Source organism: Trachypithecus francoisi, unplaced genomic scaffold (assembly GCF_009764315.1).
Source record: "Trachypithecus francoisi isolate TF-2019V2 unplaced genomic scaffold, Tfra_2.0 Lachesis_group21, whole genome shotgun sequence".
NCBI lineage: Eukaryota > Metazoa > Chordata > Mammalia > Primates > Cercopithecidae > Trachypithecus > Trachypithecus francoisi.
In genome coordinates, this window is record NW_022681467.1 from 32,771,046 (window position 1) to 32,789,309 (window position 18,264).

The following is an 18,264-nucleotide window of genomic DNA, read 5'->3' on the forward strand; positions in this document are numbered from 1 at the left end:
ATATGTAAAATGTTATTATGTATCAAATGATGATAAATGTCATGATTAACAAAAATTCAGGGGAAAAGGATGAGAATTGTTTAGGACGGTCAGGGAAGGCCTCACTAATACTGAAATGAGACACTGAGCCATGGAGATACCCAGGAGAAGAGCATTCTGGGCAGAGAGAATGGCAAGTGCCAAGGACTGAGATGGGTGTGTTTGGTGTTTCTGAGGAACCATAAGTAGGTGAGATTGGCTGGAGCGATGTAAATGAGAAGGAAAGAAATAGGAAGTAGATGAAGAACGGGCCAGAAGGTATTGAAACCTGTAGAACGTTGTGAGGACTTTGGCCAGCGGAGGGTCTTGAGCAGAAAAGGGACATGGGTTGACTTACATTTACTCAATCAATATTGAATTGAGCATCAACCACATGGCAGATTCTGTGCTAGGCAGGCACTGGGGATACTGTGGTGAACAAGACAAGTATAATTGCAAGGTACAGTGGCTCATGTCTGTAATCCCAGCATTTTGGAAGACAGAGGTGGGAGGACTGTTTGACCCCAAGAGTTTGAGACCAGCTTGGGCAATATAGTGAGACCCCAATCTGTATAAAAAATTAAAAAATTAACCAGGCATGGGGGTATATGCCTGTAGTCCCAGCTACTAGGGAGGCTAAGGCAGGAGCATTGCTTAAGGCCAGGAGGTTGAGGCTGCAGTAAGCCATGATGGAGTTACTGCACTCCAACCTGGGTGACAGAGCGAGACCCTGTCTCACATAAAAAAAAAAAAAAAAAAAAAAAAAAGAAAAGAAAAAAAAAACAGAGGAGCATAATCACTGGTAGAATTTATACTCTATTAGTGGGAAACAGATAACACAGCAATAAAGGAAGAATCAAGCCAGATAACCTCTGATTCTAGACAGCCCTAGGAAGGAGAGAGAGATGAGGCAGAGAGCAAGCGTAGGTCTGTCTGTGGTGAGCAGAGGCCCTTTTGAGGTCGAGACATCTGAACACAGTGCTAAGGAACCAGGAGAGGCTGGCTCTGGGCAGAGCTGGGGAAGGTCACTCCAAGCAGAGAAGGCAGCAAGTGCAAAGGCCATGAGGCAAGATGAGCCTTATGTGGGAAGGAACATAAAGGCGGCTGCTGTGTGGTAAGTCAGGGGACTTAGGTGTAGAGAGGCAGGCAGAGTTACATCAGACACAACCACATATTCTAAGATCAGTTTGGAAATCACTGGATCAAACAAGTGACATGGGGGAAAAAAAGAAAATGAAGAAAAATAAAGAAAACACAGGGGAGAAAGCAAAGAAACAAGCAAGAATGACATGGGTCTGAAGAGGATGACTCTGGCTATATGCAGAGAACAAATTGGGGGTGGAAGCCCCCACCCAACACACTCATGCACAAAACAGGACTTGGAAGGTGTCAGGCGTGGTGGCTCTGCCTGTAATCCCAGCACTGTGGGAGGCCGAGGCAGGCAGATCACTTGAGGCCAGGGATTTGAGACCAGCCTGGCCAACATGGTGAGACTCTGTCTCTACTAAAACTATAAAAATTAGCCAGGCGTGGTGGCCTGCACCTGTCACTGAATGACAAACAGTTAATAAGTTTTATAGTCATAGTATTAAGAACCCCCAAACTTTATCAAACCAAAAAGTCCACTGAAGAATTATGCTCCTAGTTTGATTACTAAATGCTTCTTTAATATTTCCTTTTTTCATTCTTTATTCTTCAGGTTTCTTTGAAAATATGAGAAAAGTTAGAGACCCAGATAATATATATCTGTCAAAACTCATTGAACTATACACTTAAACTGGATAAATTCATTGTATACAAATTATACCTCAATAAAATTGGTTTAAAAAAAACTATGGACCTTCCTCAGAAAAATTCAGAAGAGGACGGGCACGGTGGCTCATGTCTGCAATCCCAGCACTTTGGGAAGCCAAGGGAAGAGGATCACTTGAGCCCGGGAGTTTGAGACTGGTCAGGGCAACATGGTGAAACTCCATCTCTACAAAAAAGTATATAAAAATTAGCCAGGCGTGGTGGTGTGTGCCTGTGGTCCCAGCTACTAGGGAGGCTGAGGCAGGAGGATTGCTTGGGCCTGGGAGGTCAAGGCTGCAGTGAGCCATGATCACGCCACTGTACTCCAGCCTGGGTGACAGAATGAGATCCTGCCTCAAAAAAAAAAAAAAAGGAAAATCCAGAAGACTGCACCACACCACATACTGTACACTCTGCAGACAACTTGTGGATGTTCACAGACCCCAGTGGCACCCAGGTTAACCACTCTCATATTTGCATCTCTCTCTCTCTCTCTCTGTTTCTTTTTTTTTTTTTTTTGAGGTAGGCTCTTGCTCTGTAGCCCAGGCTGGAGTGCAGTGGTATGATCTCAGCTCCCTGCAGCCTCTGTCTCCCAGCTTCAAGTGATTTTCCTGCCTCAGCCTCCTGGATAGCTGGGATTACAGGTGCCCGCCACCACACCTGACTGATTTTTGTATTTTTAATAGACGTGGGGATTCTCCGTGTTGGCCAGGCTGGTCTCGAACTCCTGAGCTCAAGTGATCCACCCGCCTCAGCCTCCTAAAGTGCTGGGATTGCAGACATGAGCTACTCCTCCCCGGCCCCATATTTGCAACTCTTTCCAGGAAAAAAATACCATAAGGAAGATCTCCAGGAACTGGAGAGAGATTAACGTGGAGGAGGGAATCATCTGAAACTCTCTTCTTTAATCTGTCACCAAAATTAGAGGTCGAGGGTTGTGGAAGGAAGAACAATGCACTGTTGGTATAGAATAATAGCGTAGTCAGTGATGGCTAGAAGTGACTTGCTTTTATTGACTAAAGAGAAAAAAGGAAGTAGCATAGTTGGAGGGGCTGCACTTACTTTAATAAGTTTGGATATCGTTTCAATGTGAGAAATAAAGGACTGACTGGAGTGCAGTCCTTTTAAACATGACTGTTAGAACATCTGTATCAGGAACAAAAAAGTATCTTCCCTCTTGTGCTTTGGAGAGGGGAAAAAAAAAAAGGAAAAAAGAAAGAAAAGAAAAGAAAAGCACAAATTATCTAAGGAAAATTTTGGTATAAGGACCTAGCATTCCTACCCTACCAACCTCTCTTCCAATTCCCAGGCCTTATTATGCAGGTTGGAGAAATGATCGATGGGGACAGGAGACACTCCAATGGCTAGAAAACCTGCTTAGGGAAGGGCAAAGAGATTATCAGGTAGAAGAAGGAGTAGACCCAGGAAGGAGGAACTAAGTTTTGAGGAATTCTTGTTAGGAGTTACGGAGAGGATTCTCAACCAAGAAGTGAGTGAGTGAGTGAAAAATAAAGACTTTTTTTTTGTTTGTTTTCTTTTTTTGAGATGGAGTTTCGCTCTTTGTTGCCCAGGCTGGAGTGCAGTGGCATGATCTTGGCTCACTGCAACCTCTGTCGCCCAGGTTCAAGCAATTCAAGGAGAAGATTTTTAAAAAAGAGATAAGGCTGGGTGCAGTGGCTCATGCCTGTAATCCCAGTGCTTTGGGAGGCTGAGGCAGGAGGATTACTTGAAGCCAGGAATTCAAGACCAGCCTGGGCAACAAAGTGAGACCCTGTCTCTACAAAAAAAAAAAATTTTTTTTTTTTTGAGACAGAGTCTTGCTCTGTCACCCAGACTGGAGTGCAGTGGCACAATCTCAGCTCACCACAAGTTCTGCCTCCCGGGTTCACACCATTCTCCTGCCTCAGCCTCCCAAGTAGCTGGGACTACAGGTGCCTGCCACCACGCTCAGCTAATTTTTTATTTTTTAAAATTTTTTTAGTAGAGACGGGGTTTCACCGTGTTAGCCAGGATGATCTCAATCACCTGACCTCATGATCCACCTGCCTTGGCCTCCCAAAGTGCTGGGATTACACGCTTGAGCCACCGTGTCCAGCCCACAGAAAATTTTAAAAATTAGCCAGGCATGGTGGCGTGTGACTGTAGTCCCAGCTACTTGGAAGGCTGAGGCAGGAAGATTGCTTGAGGCCAGAAGTTCAAGGCTGCAGTGAGCTACGATGGCCCCATTGCACTCCAGCCTGAGTGATGGATCAAGACCCTGCCTTGAATAACGATCATAATAATAATGAGATACCATAGGGGAGATGATTCAGAACTGAGAAGTGAGAGACAGAAAGAGAAATGTGAGGATCTGAAAAGAGGTGCCATAGTACCATTCTCTGAGTTGCTGGGAGATACTGAAGTCGATTTACTTAAATTTGCCTGCTGTACTCAAATATAATACTATACAGACACTAGGCCACCGTGGGCCTCAGGTATTTTCAGGTTATAGTTACTATATCATTATGTTCCAGCTGTTGTGCTAAGCAATGGGGATGCGAAGATTAATCAACACAGCAACTGGCCCCAAGCTGCTCAGGAGAAGAGCAGATATGAAGACAATGCTAAGTGCTATGATAGTACATGAGCACGAAGGGGACACAGAACCAGCCTGGGGAGTCACAGAGAGTAGGGGAAATAGGCAGAGAGGGAATGGCTTTGGATCTTTCCTCCTCTGCAACTGAAGGGCTGCTCACCTTCAAGCTGAGATGTCTGGATAAGCACTTCAGAATCTGAGTCATACCAGCTGTGGCCCGTTCCCGCTCATGGTCTTTGACTGACTGTAACCAGGGGTCCAAGTGCTGTGAGAAATAAAGGGAGGCTAAATGGCTTATCAGGAAGATTTGGGATACCATCTTTATTGTGTTTAGAAAGAAATGTAGAAAGACAAGTTCCATGTTGCTACTGATCTGAAAATACTTTGCTAAATGCTACTACAGCTCGGGTGCTATGCCAAGCGAGCCACAAAAACATGGGTGGTGGATGGTTTGGTTGTTATATAGGAGTTTAGGAGCTTCTTTTTTTTTCTTTTCTTTTCTTTTTGAGATGGAGTCTCGCTCTGTTGCCCAGGCTGGAGTGCAATAGCATGATCTTGACTCACTGCAACCTCTGCCTCCTGAATTCAAGTGATTCTCTTGCCTCAGCCTCTCGAGTAGCTGGGACTACAGGCACCCGCCACCACGCCCGGCTAATTTCTGTATTTTTGTAGAGATGGGGTTTCACCATGTTGGCCAGGCTGATCTTGAACTCCTGACCTCAGGTAACCCACCCATCTTGGCCCCACAAAGTGCTGGGATTACAGGTGTGAGCCACTATGCCTGGCTAGAGCTTATTTTCTAGACTTATTTTTCTCTTCAGCCCAATTCTTCAATTAATTATTCTGTACTTCTGAATGTTTTTAGCCCTTTCAAATCTGCTTTGGAAAGAAATAAAGTTAACAACATGCTACTGATATTAAAGTTTAACTCTGAGGACAGCCAGGTGTGGTTGCTCATGCCTGTAATCCCAGCACTGCGGGAGGGATTATACAGACGGAGCCCAGGAGTCGGAGACCAGCCTGGGCAACATGGTGAAACCCCATCTCTACAAAAAATACAAAAATTAGCTGGGCATGGTGGCGTGCGCCTGTAGTCCCAGGTGCTCGGGTGGCTGAGGTGGGATGACTGCTTGAGTCCGGGAGCTGGAGACTGCAGTGACCTGAAATCGCACCACTGTAATCCAGCCTAAGTGACAGAGCAAGATCCTGTCTCAAAAAAAGAAAAAAAGAAAGGCTTGAATTAAGCTGCCAAAGCAGGGAAGTACAAAGTACAATTGGACAGAGAGGAGAAACCCAATCTGGCTGGAATGCTAACGTACAAATAGAAGAGGAATGAGAAATAGTATTAAGGTCAGTTAGGACAAGAATAAATGCCTATCAAAGCACTTAAGAAAATAAGCTAGAAAATAAGTTCCTGTAGCAGCCAAACTACTCAACTGCCTAGGTCTTTGTGCCTTGCTTGTCAGTTAGGACAACAATAAATGCATCATTTGGGTGCAAACGATTAATAATAGCTTAAAGGGTTATCCCTTTCTGGGATATTTGTATCTTAAAAAAGGGTAAGAAAAATAAAAATAACAATAATAAAAAAAGGGTAGGAGAGCAAGATAAACCTGAACGCAGTCAATGAATGCCAATGAATCAATCTCTAGTGATGGAACAGCATATACAGGAACAGGTGCAGGTCAGAGCAGTTGGTCATTACAACCTTTGAGTACCATCCGGTAGAAAGCTACTTATTTACTAACTCTTTTTTTGTTTTGTTTTTGAGAAGAAGTCTCGTTCTACCACCTAGGCTGGAGTACAGTGGCACAATCTTGGCTCACTGCAACCTCCGCCCCCTGGGTTCAAGCAATTCTCCTGCCTCAGCCTCCCGAGTAGCTGGGACTACAGGCATGCACCACCACGCCTGGCTAATTTTGCATTTTTAGTAGGGACAGGTTTTTACCATGTTAGCCAGGCTGGTCTCAAACTCCTGACCTCAAATGATTGATTTGCCTGCCTTGGCCTCCCAAAGTGCTGGGATTACAGGCATGAGCCACCATGCCTGGCCTTACTAACTCTTGAGACTGACCCTTCCCTCATCACCGAATAAAACCCTTCTATGCTAGTAAGGAATAATACATTTTTTTTTTTTTTTTTGAGACAGAGTCTCTGTCACCCAGGCTGGAGTGCAGTGCTATGATCTCTGCTCACTGCAACCTCTGCCTCCTGGGTTCAAGTGATTCTTGTGCCTCAGCCTCCTGAGTAGCTGGGATTACAGGTGTGCACCACCATGCCTGGCTTTTTTTTTTTTTTTAGTAGAGTCAGGGTTTTGCCATGTTGGCGAGGCTGGTCTCGAACTCCTGGCCTCAAGTGATCCACCCACCTTGGCCTCCCAAAGTGCTGGGATTACAGGTGTGAAACACTGTGCCCCACCCCCAGGAATAATAATTTAAAGAATAATTATAGCAACCATTTAAACAATTTATTGTGGCTGGGTGCAGTAGCTCATGCCTATAATCCCAGCATTTTGGGGGGCTGAGGTGGGAGGATAACTTGAGGCCAAGAATTCGAGGTGGCAGGGAGCTATAATGGTGCCACTGCACCCCAGCCTGGGCAATAGAGCAAGACCCTGTCTCTGAAAATAAACAAACAATTTATTGAAGGTCATTTATTCAATATTCACAGTAATTATTATCTCCATGTAAATGTGAAGAAATGCAACTCTGAGAGAGCAAATTCCTTGCAGAATTTCTAGAGGGAGGACTTGTAATCAATGAATGGCAGAGTCAGCATTTGAACCCAAGTCTCTGACTCAAAGTTGATAGCTGATACTCTTTACTGCATTGCCTCTTACCACTGAATCCTTCCATATTTTCATCTCCCATTTTCACCAGTTAATAGGAATCATTTCCCATTCTCCCTTGATATCTTGTTTACCTTAATAATGGTGTCAAGATTTTCCAAATATGGGTCTTTTACCACCAAACTCTGGAGCATCTCAGAGAATGCCTGAAATGTCTGCCTGTAAAGACACTGAAAAGGCACAGGATCAGCAATGCTCCCCGCCCCATGTGAAGTTCCCCTAGCATGGGACAGTTTGGAGGCTCTTCATGTGACCCTAAGACTTTACTCAAAGTTGCAGAACCAGTGTAAAGGCACTAGTAGATTGTTTGTGGCATGAGGTAAAAAGGAGTACATGTTCATTTCAAACGGACGCCTTGGCATTAGAGGGATCACAGCTGACTGAGTCTTAATGGCTTAGGGGTCATCAAGATTCTTTAAAGTTGGCTTGTGACTCTTTCTGATATCTTCAAACAGAGAGGAATAAAGTTCTCTTGGGTAACTGCTTGACCAACCAGTTTATTTGCCACTGAAGAAGAGATCAAGGCCTGCATGTACCCTTCCCTCTGCTTGAAAGCTTTCTCTCCAGACATACCCACACCTCTCTTCCTTCAATTATCACCACATTATGAAGGCTTTGCCTGACCACCCATGTGCCTCCCAACCACAGGGCTCTTTATCCTGCTCTTTCCCTGCTTTACATTTTCATAACACCTATTATCAGCTGACATCTTATATTTATGTATCAACAGTTTGTCTCTCTGCACTAGAATGTAAGCTCCGTGAGTGGGACTGGACTGCTGTATTCCTACTGCCTATCATCATTTTTGGCATATGATGATATATGGCATATTGTATGCTTAAATAAATGTTAAGCATACAAGCGAGTGTGCCCACCTTATTTTAAAGCCAAAAGGAGGGAAAGAATAAAGGGAAAAGGAAAGAAGACAAAATAAAGGGTTGAAAGAAGCTATCTTCTAATTTAACCACCTATTTTATTTGCCAGATTTAGCTTATGGTTTTTGGCCAGTTTCAAAATATCAAATGCTCTCTCCAAAGGCCAAGATCAGCTGACCCTGTGGATAGAAAGTTGCTAAAGCAAAGCATGAGTACCTCTGTGTTGCAGGTCCCATTGGGCATGATTTCCTGTATCTGGGTAAGAGTCCTTACAGAGGGCAGAGTGATTATACTCTTGATGACAAGACTGAACAACTCAGCTCGATCTTCAGAGCCAAACAGCAAATGGACATCTTGGTAACTAAGAAAAGACAGTTTGGGAACAGCAAGCTGGGAAGATGGTTTGATTTGATATTGATAAGCAGAGATCAACTAAAAAGGAAAGGGTAGACAGACTGGTATACTGTTCTGATGGGAGAGATAAATGGCATAGCTTGTCAGTCTGTTCAGCTAAATCTCACAAAAGGTTAGAGGAAGAGTTTTCCCCCAAGAAGTTACTGGAGTAATATCCTTCCAGGCTTCCCTTCAGTTCAGCCACAGAGGGAAGCCTGCTACAGTCTAACATGGTAAGCCCCAATTTTCCAAAGCACATTCTGCTGAATGTTCATTTGGGGAATCATGGGTTGAATCTAGTTAAAGAACTTTTTAACCACAAGACTTCTCAGGGCCTTGGATCAGCTGAATCACTACAGTATAACTCTCTGAGAGGTAAACAACAGGCAGCACTTCCAAGTTTCTTAGAAGTCAGAACTCTAATGTCATGAGACATATATGGGAGTAACTTCCTGCCAAATATACTTTGGACAAAACTGAACTCCAAAGAGATTCCAATCAAGTCTTTCAGATATGGATAGTAGCATATATGAAATCAAAGTGCTTACTCAAAAACATGGATTTGGCTTCCTCTTTTCTATATGAACAGTTTTCAAAAGTTAAAAATATGGATCATGGCCAGGCACAGTGGCTCACGCCTATAATCCCAGCACTTTTGGAGGCCGAGGCAGGTGGATCACTTGAGGTCAGGAATTTGAGACCAGCCTGGCCAACATGGCGAAACCCCGTCTCTGCTAAAAATACAAAAATTAGCCAGGCATGGTAGTACATGTCTGTAATCTCAGCTACTCGGGAGGCTGAGTGAGGCAGGAGAACTGCTTGAACCCAGGGGACAGAGGTTGCAGTGACTCAAGATCGTGCCACTGCACTCCAGCCTGGGGGACAGAGAGAGACTCATTTAAAAAAAAAAAAAAAAGGGTCATGTCAGTTGGACCTGGCGTTGGCCCTGAGTGGAACCAAGATGCTTGCGTAAGGGGCATGTGGGCATCACCTGAGATCAGCGATGGTGACAAAGACCTCCTGGCGCACAGGACTGGACAGAGAATGTGGGCGCTCCTCTTGTACCAGTACCTGCAGTGAGAGTTGAGAAAGTACCCATTCATTAGGCCAGCGATGATCAGAGAGTGGGTGGCCAGCAAGAACCACAACAGGTCCTTCAACCAGCCCTGCAATTAGGCCCCAGATGCCTGGCAGCAGGACAGTGACAGGGATAGGGGTTTATTCTCTTGAGCCAGACCCCAGACCCTGGCTCTGCATCTTACCAGCTGTTTGAGCTGGCACAAATTATTTAACCTTCTTGTGCCTCAGTTTGCTCATCTGTAAAACCAGAAAACAGTAATACTTACCTCCATGGGGTGGCTGTGAGTACTCACTGAGCAAATTCATGACACCCAGCAGCGCTGTGTAATTGTTAGTGTCTGTCATTCATTCTTTTTATCACTAGGGATTATTCCTAGTTTAGGCATTCTAACTCCTCTCTCCACTAAACCAGCCATCTCTCTACAATCACGTCTAATATTATTCTGAGTTACTTGTCCTGGAAAAAGAACAACATTCCAAATTACAAACTGGCAGAGGGAAAGCTGTCTTATTGTGATGGAGTAATAATCAGGGGCTTTGGAGTGGGACAGTCCCTGGGCTGTGCACTGGCTCTGCCGCTCACTCACTGTGTGAGCCGGAATGTGTCATTTAACTCCCTGGGCCTGAGTTGCCTTATCTGTACACAGAAAATGAGCTGATGTAAATGACTGTAGCTGACCGGACGCAGTGGCTCACGCCTGTAATCCTAGCACTTTGGGAGGCTGAGGAGGGTGGATCACCTGAGGTCAGGAGTTCGAAAGCAGGTGCCTACAATCCCAGCTACTCAGGAGGCTGAGGTAGGAGAATCGCTGGACCCTGGGAGGCGGAGATTCCAGTGAGCCGAAGTCGCACCACTGCACTCCAGCCTGGGTGAAAGAGGGAAACTCTGCCTCAAAAAAAAAAAAAAAAAAAAAAAAAAAGACTGTAGCAGAAGCCTTGCTGGACTGTACACCAGACCCCTCTGGGAACTGTCCCCAACTCATAGAAATGGGCACCTCAGTTATGTGTCTGCTAGGTCGTTCTGTCCCACTGGCCACAGCTCATCTGTCCAGAGTAGACACCAAGGTCTATTAGATTCCCTCTGGAATCTGGAATTGGGACACAGAGCTTCAATCTCAGTCTGGATGGTCTTCTAAAGGAAAAAATTTAAAATTTGGAAGCACTGGTCCCTATGGATAAGGCAACTAAGAGGGCCAATTTTGGGGAGAGAAGATGGAGGAGAGGGAGATGGGGTCGGGGGAGGGAGAGAGAGAGAGAGGAGAAATGGAAATTCATACAAAGGAGCAAAAACAAGAGATTGAAAGTTCTCCTTGAGTATGTGGAAGCTATTTATTTTCTACATTCATTCCCTTCCTGGGTCAGGCTGCTCCTCCTGTCAAGGAGTTCTGGGAAACACTCAGTGATCCTTAGAACAAATCTCACCTTTTGTGCTTCAGCTGCTTCTAGAGGATTTCTCTTACCTGCAACCAAAAAGATCTCACTAGGAACTTAGGATGCAGGCCAGGCATGGTGGATCATGCCTGTAATCCAAGCCCTTTGGGGGGCTGAGGCAGGTGGATCACCTGAGGTCAGGAGTTCGAGACCAGCCTGGCCAATATGGTGAAACCCCGTCTCATCTAAAAGTACAAAAATTAGCCAGGCATGGTGGTGTGTGCCTGTAGTCCCAGCTACTAGGGAGGCTGAAGCAGGAGAATCGCTTGAACTCGGGAGGCAGAGAGTGCAGTGAGCCAAGACGGTGCCATTGCATTCCAGCCTGGGCAACGAGAGTGAAACTCCATCTCAAAAACAACAAAAAAACTCAGGATGCAGTAAGTGCTCAATAAACACTACAAGGTTCCTTCTCTGAGTTTTTCTCCTCTTACTTTCCAGCTCTGGTCTGACTCCGATCTTGCTGGTGGGCTGCTGCTTTCTTTCCTTTTTTCCTCAAGGAGCGCATTTATTCTTGTGGCTTTATAGTCTGGAAGGGACAAAGCCTAAGACTCTGTCCTCAGCCCTGACAGCTCTCCCAGGGCTCTACTCGACTGCATCCGGTTATCTCAAGGGCACAGCCACTAACATCCCCAGAATTTTGGCATTAAAGTCAGTTCACTGTGGTCCCCGTGCAAAGAACACAGCTTTCTGTCCTTTAATAGTTGTCAATTGTTCCCTTTCCCAGGGCTCACTAAAAAGGTGATTTATGATTTTTTTCTTTTGTTCAAGACCTACATCCCATTAGTTATAGCATCAGCTACCCCCTGCTCTGCACGGTTTCTGTGACTTTCCATTCCTGGAGCCATATACCTTCATGTGGATGAAAGCAGCATCTCTTAGCTGAAGCCCCAGGCTTGCAATCCCCTCTGACTTCAATTGACTTGATACACTTCTGCCAGAATCATCTTTTCTTTTTTTAATCAGTTGGATAGTGAAGGTTTATTATTTGTTCACAGTTATGCTAGCCTCTACAGGGAATTCAGAAGTGAGAGGGTATTTTTTGTTAGTAGAGTATGTGTGTAGCAGGAACTTCCTGGGTGACTGCCCAGATCACAGCAATCACCCCTTCTCCCTGGGAATGCCTCCAAAACGCAGGGTGGGACACCCAGAAGTCATATCATTACTACATGATCTTGTCCCCAGGCAAACCTTATTGATGCAGGGCGGGGAACAGACCAGTCTGGGTCAATCAGATTTTCTCTTGCAGAATTTGGAATCTTACAGTGACAGGCACAAAGCAGGAGTTGCTACAGGGTTGAGTCATGGTGATGGTAGCGAAGCCCCTGCCTCTGAGACCTCTGGAGCTGTCCTGGAGCTTACTTTTCTGGAGACTTGTTTAAACCTCTTCCTTAGAGTCTAAGAGAGGTATCCCAGCATCTTTTCTTTTGTAACTTACTTGAGCCAGAGGTGATTTTTGTTTCTTGCCTGAAGAATCCTAACTAATCCAAACAAAATCAGACGTTTTGTCTCAAAGGTCTTTCTTTTGTTGTTGTTTGTTTGTTTTTGTGAGACAGAGTCTGGATCTGTCGCCCAGGCTGGAGTGCAATGGTGTGATCTTGGCTCACTGCAACCTCCACCTCCCAAGTTCAAGCGATTCTCCTGCCTCAGCCTCCCGAGTAGCTGGGACTACAGGCGCCTACCACCATGCCTGGCTAATTTTTGTATTTTCAGCAGAGATGGGGTTTCACCATGTTGGCCAGGCTGGTCTCAAACTCCTGACATCAGGTGATCCTCCCACCTCAGCCTCCCAAAATGCTGGGATTACAGATGTGAGCCACTGTGCCCCGGCCTGTCTCAAAGGTCTTAACAAAAGTCGAGTGATCCACCTGGACTAATTTCACCCTAATCCTGCTGTCACTTTATTCTATATCCCAGTTGCCACAGCCTGCCTCCCTTCCCTTTCCTTCCTTCCTTCCTCTTTTTCTTTCTTTCCGTTGTCTTTTTCTTTCTCTTCTCTTTCCTTTCTTTCTCTTTTCTCTTTCCTTTCCTTTCTTTTTCTCTCCTTCCTTCCTTTATCTTTTTTCTTTCCTTTTTCTTTCTTTCTCTCCTTCCTTCCTTTCTCCTTTGTTCCTACCTTCCCTCCCTCCCTCTTCTTTCTCCCTTTCCCTTCCCTTCCCTCCCTCCCTCCTTCTCTCTCCCCGTCTCTCTCTCCCTCCCTCCTCCTTCTCTCCCTTTCTCTGTCTCCCTTTCCCTCTCTCTCTCTCTTTCTTTAAAGATGGGGGTCTTACTATGTTCCTGAGGCTGGAGTGCAGTAGCTATTCATAAGCACGATCATAGCTCACTACAGCCTCCAGCTTCTGGGCTCGTGCGTTCCTCCTGCCTCAGCCTCCAGAGTGACTGGGACTACAGGCAGGTGCTACCACACTCAGCCTCTTTTTATTTTTCATTAAAGTTCTCAACATTATATACTGTATATACTGTATATTTTTATATTACATTACATATTGTATATATTTTACAATATACAATAAACTACATATTTAAAGCATACAGTTTGATGATTTTGATACATGTATATATCCATGAAACCATCACCATCCTCAAGAGAATGAACATTTCTATCACTCCCAAAAGTTTCTTTGTGCTACTTTGTAATTCCTCGCTCCTTCTCCTCCTCATTCAACCTCTACCTCTAGGTTACCATTGCTCTGCTGCCACTATAGATTCGTTGGCATTTTCTCAAATTTCATATAAATAGAATCACGCAGTATATCCTCTTTTTAAAATGTTTGGCTTCTTTCACTTAGCATAACTATTTTGAGATTGTTCCAAGTTGTAGCATATTTTAATAGTTCCTTTTTATTCTCAAGTTGTATTCCATTATATGGATATACAATACCACAATTTGTTTATCCATTCACCTGCTAATGAACACCTGGGTTTCTTCTAGGGTTTGGCTTTTACATATAGAGCTGCTGTGAACATTTGTGCATACATCTTTGTGTGGACATATGCTTTGTTCTACCTAGGAGTGAAACCGCTGGGTCATATGGTAAGTATATGTTTCACTTTTTAAGAAACTGCCAAATTGTTTTCCAAAGTGGTTGTGTCATTTCACTTTCCTGGCAGCAGCGTATGAGAATTTTAGTTGCTTCATATCCTTGCCAATATTTGGTATTGCCTTTCTTCATTTTAGCCATTTTAGTAGGTGTATAGTTGAAGCTTACTGTTTTAGTTTGCCTTTCCCTAATCACAATGATCAGCATCTTTTCATGTGCTTATTTAGAAATTTTTGGTGAACTCATGTCTGTCATCCCAGCACTCTGATAGGCTGAGGCAGGCAGATCACCTGAGGTCAGGAGTTCAAGACCAGCCTGGGCTGGTCTCTATTGTGAAACCCTGTCTCTAATAAAACCGCACAAAATTAGCTGGGTATAGTGGCAGGTGCCTGTAATCCCAGCTACTTGGGAGGCTGAGGCAGGAGAATCACTTGAACCCGGGATGCGGAGGTTACAGTACCCGAAATTGTGCCACTGCACTCCAGTCTGAGTGACAGAATGAGATTCCGTCTCAGAAAAACAAAACAAAACAAAAAAACAAAAAAAAGAAAAATATTTGGTGAAGTGCCATAACAATTTTTTTTCCCCTTCTTTCCACTTTCTGTTGTTGGTTTCCCGGGCTTTTTTTCATTTGGATACTTGGAGCCATGCACTGGTTTGGGTCACGAGCACTGGTAAATGCCTTCAAGTTTTCTTTCTCTATAATGACCCTGGCTTTTTCCTCCTTGTCGGTTCCTCAGCAGAACTGCTTCTCCTCTTGGGCACCTCTCCCTTTGGTTGCTGGGAGCTGTGCTTTTTCAGCCCCGCTGTGTGGGCCTGTGGGGACTTTGTAGACTTATGCAATGCTGTAGTGATCCATGTAATTTTCTCATGGATACTAGCTACCTTTAACTCTTCTAGGCTGAATCCCTTGCCGGCCTATACTTTGGTTGACATCTGATGCGGGCATTTTATTACTTGGTGGACAGATTCAAATGCAGAATTCAGTGTGCAATTCAGTGCATTGCTGCTGTTGAGACTTGTATTTGTGGATTTTATGGACTGGCTGGTTGAACCATGTGGCAACGTATTGTTGCCAAGTCTGGTGAAAATAGAGCTCTAGAAACATGCCACTCTGGCTGGGTCCTATGATCCTGCGGTTGCCTATATCCCTTTTCCCAAGGAGTACAGCCAAGTAGAAAGCTGCATTTTGTTTTTGTTTTGTTTTGTTTTGTTTCTTAAGATGGGGTATCACTCTGTCACCCAGGCTGGAGTCGAGTGGCATGATCTCAGCTCACTGCAACCTCTGTCTCCTGGACTCAGCTGATCCTCCCACCTTAGCCTTTCAAGTAGCTGGGACTACAGACATGCACCACCACACCTGGCTAAATTATATATATATATATATATATATATATATATTTTTTTTTTTTTTTTAGAGATTGAGTTTTACCACATTGCCCAAATTGGTCTCAAACTGTTTGTTTGTTTCTCTCTTTCTTGAGACAGAGTCTCACTCTGTTGCCCAGGCTGGAGTGCTGTGGTGTCATCTCAGCTCACTGCAACCTCCACCTCCCAGGTTCAAGCGATTCTCCTGCCTCAGGAGAAGCTGAGATTATAGGCGCCTGCCACCATGCCTGGCGATTTTTTGTATTTTTAATAGAGACAGGGTTTCACCATGTTGTCCAGGCTGCTCTCAAACTCCTCACCTTAAGTGATTCGCCCATCTTGGCCTCCCAGAGTGCTGGAATTACATGCGTGAGCTGCCACGTTTTGTTGTTAAATCTGTATTATATCATCCTGTTCTCCATTTTTTTTTTTTTTTTGAGACGGAGTCTCGCTCTGTCGCCCAGGCTGGAGTGCAGTGGCCGGATCTCGGCTCACTGCAAGCTCCGCCTCCCGGGTTTACGCCATTCTCCCGCCTCAGCCTCCCGAGTAGCTGGGACTACAGGAGCCTGCCACCTCACCCGGCTAGTTTTTTTGTACTTTTTAGTATAGACGGGGTTTCACCGTGTTAGCCAGGATGGTCTCGATCTCCTGACCTCGTGATCCACCCGTCTCAGCCTCCCAAAGCGCTGGGCTTGAGCCACCGCGCCCAGCCCATCCTGTTCTTCTTAATGTATTATTTGGAATAGTTCTCAACCTATTTACTTTTTGAAGTGTAGCTACTTACAGATGGATCCTAAACCTTCAAGGGCAAGGATTAAGGTTTCCAGGAAATGTGTAACCTTTATCAAAGCACCACAGTGTGCTTAGATATAGAAGATCCTTGGTAACTGTCCATTACTTAAAACTGTTAGCTGGTTAGCCTTGAATTATAAAAGCTATCAGTCTAATCAGCCTTATAGATCTGTGATATGAGAAAGAACTACTCATATTCCTGGAGTATGTAAGAAATTTCAACATCAGAATTTTAAAGCTTTAGAGAAACTAAAGGAGACATTTCACAGATGAGAAAACTAAAGCACCAAGAAGTACTTGCTTGAATGCATCAGCTCCTTTGCAAAGCCCTTCTGGATCCTTTGACATGGAACTGACCACTCACTCTCTCCTCTGTGACCCCCATATGCCCATTTAAACTTGTCACAGGCCGGGCGCGGTGGCTCAAGCCTGTAATCCCAGCACTTTGGGAGGCCGAGACGGGCGGATCACGAGGTCAGGAGATCGAGACCATCCTGGCTAACATGGTGAAACCCCGTCTCTACTAAAAAATACAAAAAACTAGCCGGGCGAGGTGGCGGGTGCCTATAGTCCCAGCTACTCGGGAGGCTGAGGCAGGAGAATGGCGTAAACCCGGGAGGCGGAGCTTGCAGTGAGCTGAGATCCGGCCACTGCACTTCAGCCTGGGCGACAGAGCGAGACTCCGTCTCAAAAAAAAAAAAAAAAAAACTTGTCACAGTCCCTGTGACATTTTATTATACCTTGCTTAGCTGCATAAATAGGGATTTTGTCTTCTTTGTCTTTGTAGCCCAAATTCCCAAGACAGTTCCTGGAACTGTCAGGCACTTAATAAGTGAATGAACGGATGAGTTGGTGGCAGAGTGTGGCTGGAGTAAGTACAAATAGCAGAAAATATGATAACAATAATACAGTCATGTTTCTTAAATGCATCTGTGTGTTAAGTACCAAGGTACATGGCTTATATTTATTTTGAATTTAATGGTCACAATAGCTCTGTGAAGTAGATATAGCTATTCTTGTTTTATAGATGAGGAAACGGAGGCATTGAGAAGTGAAGTAATTTCCTACAGTTTCACAGTTATAAAGAGGCAGGGCTGTCACCCGAACCTAGGCATTTGATTATACTGACTGTCTGGGAACTACTGCTTGATTCATGAGAACGTAGCATTGGCCTTGCTGAGAAATTCAAATGCTGTTCCTGTCCTTTCTACTCTTCTTTTAATTGGTTTTCGAGGGTGATTACATGTGTGGGGTAGCTGTGAATACTGCTCCTCCATGTGGAGATACTGATATGAGAAGAGTTCAAGTGAATTGATAACATAGGTGAAGTCACTAAAAAAATGCTTTGGCCAAGTCACTGAATTTATGTGATCCCAGTCATTTGTGGTAAGGTCATAATACTTACATTTAAGGTATGCACAATGTCTGCTATGTGGCTGTGAATGAATGATTCTGTGGTTTCATCATAAGGTAAAGCTCGGCTGAGAGAAGACAGAGATCCTAGGAATGTCAGCTTTTCAAGTTCACCCTGAATTTGTGGAAAAATGGTAAAAATATAATTATATGTTATAATCTTACTTGAATAACTGTGGAGAGATTTTGAAAAGTTTCTTAGAATGCTTTAAATATCTGACATCTCTTTCAATCCAATATCAGTCTTTTTTTTTTTCATATTACAAAGGATTTTATTTTGTTCTTTTTGCTCACCTGCATTTTCTGTTGTTTCTACAGTGAGCATCAATTTCTTTTTTTCTTTCTTTCTTTTTCTTTTTTTTTTTTTTGAAACTATACTTTAAGTTCTAGGGTACATGTGCATAACGTGCAGGTTTGTTACATACGTATACTTGTGCCATGTTGGTGTGCTGCACCCATCAACTTGTCAGCACCCATCAATTCATCATTTATGTCATGTATAACTCCCAATGAAATCCCTCCCCCTCCCCCCTCCCCATGATAGGCCCCAGTGTGTGATGTTCCCCTTCCTGAGTCCACGTGATCTCATTGTTCAGTTCCCACCTATGAGTGAGAACATGCAGTGTTTGGTTTTCTGTTCTT

General features: G+C 44.4%; 1 protein-coding gene across 6 annotated transcripts in view; it reads right to left on the reverse strand.

Moving 5' to 3' along the window:
* The window catches only part of MROH8 (maestro heat like repeat family member 8), an 85,220-nt gene that overhangs the window by 49,891 nt on the left and 17,065 nt on the right, over nucleotides 1-18,264 (reverse strand). For 5 of the 6 annotated variants that reach the window (XR_004431224.1, XM_033186361.1, XM_033186360.1 and 2 more), the window contains exons 4-8: nucleotides 17,615-17,737; nucleotides 9,492-9,571; nucleotides 8,324-8,468; nucleotides 7,307-7,402; nucleotides 4,545-4,649 (exon numbers count right to left, since the gene is read on the reverse strand). Coding sequence is in view for 5 of the 6 variants with exons in the window: in XM_033186361.1 (XP_033042252.1) it covers nucleotides 4,545-4,649; nucleotides 7,307-7,402; nucleotides 8,324-8,468; nucleotides 9,492-9,571; nucleotides 17,615-17,737 (549 nt within the window). In the remaining variant the exon portion in view is untranslated. The remainder of the gene's footprint in view (nucleotides 1-4,544; nucleotides 4,650-7,306; nucleotides 7,403-8,323; nucleotides 8,469-9,491; nucleotides 9,572-17,614; nucleotides 17,738-18,264) is intronic. The other variant, XM_033186364.1, reaches the window with a different exon arrangement.